At 36.8% G+C, this 10908-nt stretch overlaps 2 protein-coding genes across 7 annotated transcripts in view; one reads left to right on the top strand and one right to left on the bottom strand.

Moving 5' to 3' along the window:
- LOC127852845 (transmembrane protein 47-like) overlaps positions 1–10908 on the top strand; it is a 106417-nt gene that overhangs the window by 51924 nt on the left and 43585 nt on the right. The gene's annotated exons all lie outside the window — the stretch shown is intronic.
- The window catches only part of LOC127852757 (uncharacterized), a 139880-nt gene that overhangs the window by 100406 nt on the left and 28566 nt on the right, over positions 1–10908 (bottom strand). For 3 of the 6 annotated variants that reach the window (XM_052386769.1, XM_052386749.1, XM_052386727.1), the window contains exon 2: positions 6001–10885. The exons of the other annotated variants lie outside the window; for them this stretch is intronic. In XM_052386769.1, coding sequence (XP_052242729.1) covers positions 8847–10817 — 1971 coding nt within the window. In that variant the 5' untranslated portion in view covers positions 10818–10885 and the 3' untranslated portion in view covers positions 6001–8846. Of the gene's footprint in view, positions 1–6000; positions 10886–10908 lie in introns of those variants that run through there. 6 annotated transcript variants of the gene reach the window in all.

The following is a 10908-nucleotide window of genomic DNA, read 5'->3' as shown; positions in this document are numbered from 1 at the left end:
CATTTTAAATTAAGTTAAGAACAGAGATTACAAATAGGTAATATATCATTTTTAGATGGTCGCTTTAGCGACCGTCTAAAGTGCTTAGTGTAAAATTTAGGTCGGTACGGCCTAGGTATGATTAACCCAATTCCCGCTTACTACGCGCAAGAAAGAGTTGTATAATTTATGCAAGAGGTTTGAGTTCTCCAATTATGTTTATTCACAAATGGAAACATTATATTAATATCGTGTTAAATGCAATAGTTTCGAATGGTGTTTTATAGAAAAGAATAAAAAAAAACAATGATCGTATTGTACGTGTCGCGGAGGAGATTGTTTATGAATGATTAAAATAGTCCACTTTCTGCTGCGTCTGCGTGACGTAGTATTTTCGCTCATCTCATTCATTACTCTGCGGCTGGCAATACACAAAGGGGAGTCCGGGTGAGAATAACGCACTAGTATAAGGTTACTCTTGTTTATATTCACAGGTCTCAATTAATAATACGTTGACCACGAGTTCAACATTTATTACAGGGATACGATAGACAACATAAAAAATGTTTCATTATCGCTGAAACTGTTAAAAAAACATTTAAATATAACAAGAATATTCTCTAAAAAAATGTAGTCTTGCTGTTTTGAAATAAGGTTTGGAATTTTGGTTTCTAAATAACTTAATTCAAAACAAAAGTTTAATTATAGTGTTTTTTACTTGTTAGTCGCATATTTACCGCATTATAAAGTGTGTTATAATAGGCAAACCATACATAAGTAAAATTCAATCTGCCTTCGCACATAAAAGGAATGGGTCAATTGGGTGCTGCGTTTCCTTTGCTTACTTCAGTTAGAGGTCAATTCTTTACGTATAGCAATCACAAGACTCCGGCTTCAAAGGAATTGCGGAGCGTTCTCACATAATAAAAGTCGTAGTCGCATGGTATTTGCGTTTAGCGTCCTATTTGGTCACGTGGTTCTTTTTTCGCGGGTGTTTTGGCATTCATGATATGAGGCTATTAATAGATGCGCCTGTCGATAAACAAAGGAAAGTTTACGGGTTATAACAACGCAATAGGTTACGCTCTCACATACAACTCAATGACGTAGTACAGGTCGTAAATTGAGAGATTCGGGAAAAAGTTGACGCTTATTTATATTCTCAATTTATAAACCGTTGAACATAAGTTCAACAATAACTTCAGCGATACGATAGACAAAAACAAAAAAAATGTTTCATAATCGCTAAACCCGAATATAGCAAACAATTTATAATAATAATACGAATGACTTGTTTCATAACCTCGTTCATGCTACTACAGCGGGTATTTCTGGAAAACGTTCTTTGGTTCTCAACAGATAGCGGCGATCTTTTGTATTACGGGTGCTAGCAACGCAAAAGTAGAAGGTTAGTAGAATGTTTAGCTTGTTTATATTCACAGTTCTCAATACATAGACAGTTGGATATGAGTTCATCAATTACTACAGGCATACAATAGGCAACCTCGAAAATGCTTTATAATCGCTAAAACCGAAAACAACTAAATATATTATATTAAATATATTTATAAAAATAAATGTCTTTTAAAAATGTAGTCGGCGTATACGCTGACTTTGAAATAAAGTTAGCAATTTACTTTTCTAAATAATTAAATACAATCAAACAAAAGTTAAACTATTGTGTTGTGTTTTTCACTTGTAAGCTGCATATTCACCGCATGAAATGTGTGTTAGCATTGTCAAACCACACATTAATGTGAGTAAATAAAAAATATACTACGGGAGAGCACTTCATATGTGTCCTCATATGCCTTGTTATGAGTATCTTTCTTCACCATCGAAATATATCGTATGTTTATATTTGGATTAAAACGCAGTTTTCTTTCGACACATTTAAATCACACGTCAATAGCGCCTTCATGCGAAAATGGGTCTTATGCGTTTCGGCAAGCGTTTGTTAAAACCAACATATGCTTTTGCGCAGTCAGACCATAGGCGATGCTGTTCGCTTTAAAATCACTCAAAATCTTATGTTTCTCCTTACCAGAAGGAGGGATAGCTAAGTGGGCTATTTATATGATGGGCGCATATGGAATAAGACCCATTTTCGCATGACGAGGGACATTACAAATCTCATTGCGAATTGAAAATGCCACATTTAAGAACAATGCTTTTTGATACAAAATTGAATTCAAAATAGCAAACGTGTTAATAATGGCAGCCTATCCACACATCAAGGAATGATTTCCAGACGTGCTGACCAAGTACGGCAAACATTGTGGTATGATAATTAAACGATTTTCTCTTATCGTGACACTATACTATTTCGCTAATGATTGTTTTCTCATCTTGGAGGCGAAAGTGAAATTCTGCGAGATGGATTGTAACGCGTACTTGTAACAGGGCCACAATTTGTGTCGTTTGAGCATACAGAGAGAAGTCCGGAATTCCTTACACTGAACAGTGCTTCATCCTTTGAATTGAGTACATACGCAGTGATGTAGCAAAAATTCAGAGGTTGTATCTCGAATCAGCTTATTAAATATTCGAAAATATTCATGCGTGTCTGTTGGCGTTATGTAAAAGTCACTAAGATGAAAACTGAAACAGCTACGCCTAAAAGCGCATTAGTGCTCTATACCTATGTTTATTTTAGTGTTGTTGACACCGTGTGAACTGCTCGGGTAACAAGTAAAGCATAAACAGCAATGTTTATATACTTTTATTCCTCCATATACAAGATACGAAGATTATTGTATATTTTGAATTTGTATATGGTGTAAAAAATCAAAAGTTTTGTACACGGAACTTTCATTATGAATTTATTTTTTTGGTGAGATAGTCATTTGATATTAGAAAAATATTCCTTTAATATGATGGTGACTGCAAATTTTCTTTATATTAAGTTCTCATTACCATTTTCATCATACTTTCTATGCTTTCAGAACTTCCAAAAAGCATGTTGTTTTTATTTTGTCTTCGTTATTTCTATGAAATAATAAGGATGATAAAAAGTGCACACAAAACTCGACCCGTGCGCTATGACGCACATTTAATCAAGTTGAATGGCGTGTGTTCATTTCAAACTTGCGATTGATTTTCAAAAATGAATTGCGTGTTAAATTATGCAATAGCGAACATCTTCAGTGCCTTCAGCGCTTTGATTAATTTAATGAACAGATACTCGTTTTGATGTACATCTTGTTAAGTAAAACAATAAAAACAATTAACACCGGTGTACTCTTATTGAAGAAATGTGGGTTAAATATTAATTCATCTTTGTTACAAAATATAACGGCATGTAAGTAGAAAACGCGTAACCCAATGGTTAGAAAACGACGAGAACAGTTGGTTTTAATATGACGTCATTGTGCAAATGGGTTATGAACTAAATATAACTTCCGGAAATAATCACTACTTTCAGTTTGGAAATGTGATGGAACTGATGCTTTTAAAACGGACGTATGGATACCGTTAGAACGGTGTCGTTTCGTTTATTTCATTTCGTTTAAACGTTTAGAAAAATCTGTAAACGTGATACCCTTAGTCGACAGCGATACAATTATTCGATAGCAACGTTAATAAACAGCCGCGTATTTAGCAAACGGATATAACTTACAAACCAATGGAAATTATTACGTAACAAGGTAAAATCAATCCAGCCGTTTTATGCGAATATTCGAATATTCGATTGAATGAATTTGCGAACATTCGAATACCGATATTGGTATTCGATGCCATCCCTAGTAATTACAGTAGGATCTTACTTGAGTGATAATAGTTGGCTCAAGCTTCAATTAAAATAGTAAGATCACACTTAAGCGATTATAGAAGGATCGAATTTTAGTGATTATATTAGGACCACACTTCAGTGACTTTAGTTGGATCATGCTTTAGTGATTATAGAAGGATCACACTTCAGCGATTATAGTGTGATCACGCTTCAGTGATTGTACTGAGATCACGCTTCAGTGATTATAGGAGGAAAACACTTCAGTGAGTAAAGTATGATCTAACTTCAGCGATTCTAGTAGGATCACAGGTCAATGATTTCAGTAGGATCACGCTTAAGTTACATGTCTAGGATCATACATCAGTGATAGGACTGGGATCACATTTAAGTAATACGAATGTGATTATTGTTAAAGGATATGAGTAGGATCACGCTTCAGTGATAATAGTAGGATCACAATTTAGTGATTTGATTAGGCTCACACTTCTGCGATACAAAGATAAAATTTTATAAACATGTCTATGATTACACATAAGTTATAGGACTGGGCTCACATTTTAGTGATACGACTATGATCATTCTTAACGGATATGACTAGGATCACGCTTCAGGGATTATTCAAGGATCACGCTTCAGTGATTATAGTAGGATCATGCTTTAGTTATTATAGTAGGCTCACCCTTCATTCAGTGATTTTATTTGTCTCACACTTGTGCGAGAATACTACGATAACATTTTGGTAATATAACTAGGATCTCACCTAAGTGGTAGGCCTGGGCTTACATTTATTAATACGACTCGGCATACGTTGAGAATATGTGAACATTAGAAGAAGTACGATGCTCGAAACAAGTCGATTACTAGTATTTGCGAAAGTGTGTTCGAAACAGAACTGCAAAGGTCAACGATATATCACACGAAGCGTTGAAGTTGCAAATCGAAAGTATAATACTTAAAAATCGAAAGTGTAATTGTTATGAGATTAATTAATACAGTAACTTTCCAACAAACGAGGTATAATTTAATGCGCAACTTTGATATGCGTTTTTAATGTATTTTTTAATTCGTAACTATTACACGCGGAATGGCTTCATGTGTTTCTTTCGATAGCATAACTTTGTATTTGTAACGTGTACAAGATTTACTTCAACACGATTCATAATTGTACGAGTAATTTTCGCACACTGGATAATTTGATGTGCTATTTTCAAACCAGATGGTTTGATTAGTACACTTCACCTCTCGGCGAGTTCGTCAATCGCTAAAACGTGTCATATCATTCTCTGCGTATGGAATGTCATGAGTCGTGTTCTGAGAAAACTGGGCATAATGCATGTGCGTAAAGTGTCGTCACAGATTAGACTGTGCAGTCCGCACAGGCTAATCAGGGACGACACTTTCCGCCTAAATTGGATTTTTGCTATGAAGAGACTTTATTTAAACAAAAAAATGTCATAAAGGCGGAAAGTGTCGACCTTGATTAGCCTGTGCTGACTGCACAGGCTAATCTGGGACGACACTTTACGCACGTGCATTATGCCCAGTTTTCTCAGAACACGACTCTGATGATGAAAACAAAACGATATTGTTCTGGCTATTTTATTTCACATTATAAAATGTTTGATTTCCGTTTCGATTTAACAGCAAAAATATTAAGACAATAAATACGTCAATTCATCAAAAGAACTACAGAGTTGTTAACAACACTTAATAATGTTACCCGGTTGACAGTAATAGAACATATGTATTACCGGTACTTTTTGCACCAACTGATATGTACAATAAACACAACCAAAACGCATATTAAAAGTGTGAAATTCTTAATAAATGAGAAACAACAAGTCGCGCAATATATAATTATATATATATATATATATACATGCTCGTTTGAATATGCAGTCCTTGGACATTACCCTCACTGCTGTTTATAAACAGTGTATCCTTAAAAAAACGGTGTCTGCTTTCGAAATACGGTATGCTCTCATCGCCTTCCTCCACTAGTTTGTCATACTACGATTGATCGCTTAACCCATTTATGCCTAGTGGACTCTCCCATTCTTCTTAATTGGATCAATTTATTTCCAAAATTAGGGATGTCTAGTTAATTTATTGCTATATTTTAAGAATATTTCTCCCATAAATACTTTTAAGCAAACAGCGTAGACCCTGATGAGACGCCGCATTATGCGGCGTCTCATCTGGGTCTACGCTGTTTGCAAAGGCCTTTTTTCTAGACGTTAGGCATAAACGGGTTAATGAGGATGTCCATTAACATGTGAAAAAAGACATTCAACTGTTTACACATTTAATTTCATATGTACATATTAGTATGTGATAACTTTTCTTCCGTGTAATCAATATTAATCGAACATCCGAATGCGCATAATACATTATCATAGAAACGCTTAATACCTTTGGAAAAACAAAACATTGTCGTCAAAACAATATCATTTTAATTAAATGAAAATGTCATAGAAATCCACCCAGACATGATCGTTTTATAAAATCTTAAGTAACATGAATGACGCGTCTGAAAATAAATAAGAAGGGAATGGGCTGCCACAAACGTATATGTTTCGTTAAAGTCTACGTCGATGTCTATAAATTCATGTTAAGTGTTCACACTTACCCTCTAAAATTATTTAGAATAATCATAATATCAATATAAACTTGAGTATATATTAATATGTATTGATTTCTCGAGTAAGGCTTTAGAAGTACATCCTTTTATTTACGAATAAAACGCCAGTTAAATGTAAGTGATAACAATTAGTACTATTTTGGCTTTGAATATGTTAAATTACACAACAAAAAAAATGCATACAATATTATTTGATATTCCAATGCTCATAATGCTATAAAGGTAACTTTGAGTTGCGTTGTACGAATATGGGTCTTGTGCCAAATGCAAACAGCGTAGCTCCAAACATGTCCGCGCATCAACTCAGTCTGGTCGGGAGCGACCCTAATGAGACCGAGAAACATTACGTGACTTAAAAGCGGACAGCTTAGCTCTTCACCAGACTGCGCGTATGGCATAAGTATAAGCTACAGTGGTGTTAATCGGAACAATATAGTCACATGTATTTTACACTATCACGATAAATAAAAACAGATATTGAGAATCTAACAGTAAATTCATGTACTTTTCAGTAATACTTATAATTGTCTTAAAACAATAACAACAAGAGATGTGTTTGTCAGAAATACAATGCCCCCTACTGCGCCGCTTTGATTTAGTTTGTTTTTTTTATCATTTGGAAGGTACAGATAATTATATCCCTTTAAAGCTTATTACTTCCCTTGGATTTGGGTTTTTAACTTTGACCTTGCAGGTTGATCTTGACCTTTCACCACTCAAAATGTGCAGCTCCATGAGATACACATGCATGCCAAATATCAAGTTGCTATCTTCAATAATGCAAAAGTTATGACCAAGGTTAAAGTTTTGGGACAGAAAGACAGAATGACAGAATGACGGACAGACAGGCCAAAAACAATAAGCCCCCGATCATTCGATCCGGGGGCAAAGAAAAGCTGTTGTCAACAACAGCACGGTAAATTTGAATCTAGTTAAAAAGGTCTTAAATTAAAGATAACTTCTAAGGGACTACATATGCGCTTAAATACGTAATTAGGTGGTTGAGAGTTAAATAGAAGAGTGTATTAAGTTGTCACTATTAACAAATAAAAATGACTAAATTACTTATCATGGCATTAATATTTTCTGCAGTAAACATTCATAAAGCACAAACATTGAACGGTGAAAAGATATCAGTTTTTACTTTTAACGTTGTAAGATATATTTTGATTTTACGAAATAAAAAAATGTAACACTAAAAAATAACAAACTGAGGCAATGTGTTCTGAATTAAGCATGCCATTTTGTTAACATAACTAAACGCTAAACAAGTTGTTACTATGCCAAGCTATATAACGTTTCGTATGCAATATCCCAGCTTTGATTTCAGAGTCAACAGAATAAGTGATATTTTATATGATTTTAAATCGAGTAATAATTGAATTGACAAAGAAAATAAAATATATTTATGCTTTAAAAAAACAGCTTCTTCAACAACCAAATCGATATCATATGAATAACACAACTTTCAATGACTTTTCTAATTGTTAAAAATAAATTAGAGGTTAATAAAGGTCCTTAAAGGGCATCGCATAAAATGTTACCATGCGTATTACAATAATGAAAATTGCAGTGAGATAGTGTGACCATGCAATTAGCGGAATTCAGTCAGTCTCCAAAAAGTGCAATGTTACTTATTCATCCGAAAATTGACAAACATAGTTCTGCATGTCTAGTGAGCTTTTTGCAAGCCATGTGAATTAAAAGGGGAAAAGTATCCATCAAAAAGAGCTGTCAACAGTTTTATGAAAATGAAAAATGTCCATAATTAATCGTCATAATGATATTGTATACCATGGAGCGAAATAACACTACAGGCATAAACTATAAAATATTTAGCGTTCGAATTATTCATTTGAAAAAAAATTTAGGCAAGGTTTAACCTGAATTCTTATGTTAAGGAGATTCTGTCTTTTTATATTGCTTGCGACATGGCAAATCGCGTGCTGAATTAATAAGTTAATCAAAACACTGAAATAACTGACTGATTGAGGCGTTAGCCCTTTTGATCAAGTGTTTTCGGATCGAAACTAAGTGAGGACACCTTAAAAGTACCTGCATTTAAATCTGTTAACTTAAGACAGATCATTAGAAACATATATATATATAATATACGATTTGTGTGAACATGTATTACAGAAAACATTAATATAGTAAATTTATTATAAAGTTTGTGTTAAACCATCATATATCACTTTTTGAAAAGTTTTTAACACACGGAATGAACATTTTATTATTTTAATTTCTACGATGTCATGTGCGGATACATGTACAAGTGTATAATAACCTGTTTATGTACCGCATGGTGTGCAACTAATGCATTGCAATAAACAAACTGGCGAGAGGTTTAAGTGAAGCTTTCTGTGTAAATTACTAGCGAATGCATGAAAAATTGACTTCGTATGGCTTCATATGTATACAGTTGACTCCGTAGTACCATTTGCTACAACTGTGCATATTTGTTTCCGACATTCAATACTCGCATAAACACACTCAAGGAAGATAACCCAATGATTGTTCAAAATCACCATCGTCTCGATTACTGTCCCCTACGTCTAAGTACGAAAACATTTCCTCGATTTCTAAATCTTTCGGATTTGCTGATTTCCTAACAAACTCCGGACTGTATTCGTTCTTTGGAGTCGATTCCGAATTTCCCGACTGAAAAGCAGTCCTGCTAGAATTTCGGTCGTTCATATACTTTTCCCGTTCGTCATTGTACGACCACTGCATATTATTGGCTGGTCGGGGATTGTACGCATGACTGTAATCGTCACTATGCAGTTTGCCCCCTGTTTCCGTCCGAGCGCCGTTCTCTCGTCTTTCAACAATAGGGCTCTTTTCGGACAATACTCGTTTGGGACGCAAGTTGTGATTATCCGGGGCGTTGTCGTAGGGATTTTCATCGAGGAAAGGTTCTTGCGCATCAGTGTTAAAATTATATGACGGCGGTTTGCTGTCTCTTTTCATGGAATCGTCATGTGTGTTATCAATCTTTTTCGGCACGGGTTTCAACTGAGTAAGAGCGTCTTTAATGGGAAGAGACGGTAATACACGAACACCTTGGCGGCTCGGTGGTACTTTGGCGACGGGTTTACCGCTTGCCTCCGTTTCAAGTCTGCTTTCAAGGTTTGAAGCCGAAAATATTTCTTCGTCCTGGGAAAGAGGACGTGGTGAGGATTGCGCCATAGGACTGACCGGCGGGGAGCGGGACACAGGCGGCGGTCCGTAAGGCCTAGAGAATGGTGCCGCATTATAGTCTTTGGGGTCGCCTCTGTAACCCTCCCGTCCTGGTGGTGGCGCCTGCCATGCGGGCATTTGGCGATCACCAGGACGGCCCATTCCCAGATAATTATCAGGCGGGCGCTGCATCCCGCCCTGGTATTCTACCCGAGGGGACAACCCGCCCCCAGGTCGGTCGGTGTAATCATTTCTAGGCGATAGTCCGCCTATGCGCGGTTGCCCCATCCTGGGTTCCTCAAAGCTCCTATTGTCTGTAAATCGCTCACGTGTATTGCTTATGCGATTATCGAATTCATGTTCCTCTCCAAAACTGTCCTGTTCAACATAACCGCCATCCGGTCTCGAATATTCCCGGGATTGTTTGCGATCAGGAGCTCCAGGTCCAAGACCCGGAAATCCGAAATCTCTCGGGTCACGTTGCGGGTAAGCATAGTCCGAACTACGACGTTCCCGTTCAAAACTTCTGTTGGGCTCCTCCGATTTGGGTCGCTCTTGTGGTCTGTGATCACCACCGCGAAAATGTTCCTGACGAAGTTCGAAACCACGACCTCCTCCCCTATAAATTTCATAGCCCGCAGTGTCAACTTTAGGCGGCTCACCGCGCCCTAGATTTTTAGTGTTCAAGTCCGGGCCTCTAGGGGAGAAGTCGCTTCGTTCATTTAGTGGTTGTCCGCTGTAATAAGCATCGGGGTTCGGCGGGCGATCTTGAAATCTGTGAATGATATCCGCTAATTGTAAAGCGTCTTCAATAACTGGGATTAAAAACATATGGCAATCTACTGCTTTAACACCGCTTGGGCGTCGCATTATGCACGCCAAAATCGGTGGATGGGGCATTTTAGTCAAGTGATCATATTTCTTTTCAATTTGCACATATAATTTATCCTGAATGGCGGCCGGGTCCTCGCGAATCGGAATAAATGCTCCGTAAAACTTTTTGTCTTTCTGTTTCAGTGTCACTAACCTTACGGCTTCAATAAAATGAATTGATGATAAATCATAAAACTCGTCGTCATCCTGACCAGGACGACTTCCGGGCATTAATACCGTGAGTCCGCGCGGATTTACCCTTATTCCAACTTCCGGTCCGGGTTTGTTATCGGGCGACTTCCGGTACGCAAAGTACTTCTCCCTTAGTGGTTTTTGTATAACTCCTAGTCCTGTCGTACCCTTCGTCAGTATGGATCGACCAAGGTAGTTTCCAACGAATTCCGCTTCCATGATACCGTCTGAGGAGAACTTCCGGTTACCGAGATACGCGAACTGGGCCGCGAGGTCAATATCCACGTCTGAAAATAGAAATAGGTTTCAC

Source organism: Dreissena polymorpha, chromosome 1, assembly GCF_020536995.1.
Source record: "Dreissena polymorpha isolate Duluth1 chromosome 1, UMN_Dpol_1.0, whole genome shotgun sequence".
NCBI classification, from domain to species: Eukaryota; Metazoa; Mollusca; class Bivalvia; order Myida; family Dreissenidae; genus Dreissena; species Dreissena polymorpha.
Note: the sequence above shows the minus strand (reverse complement) of the source record. Positions and strands in the feature narration are given on the sequence as shown.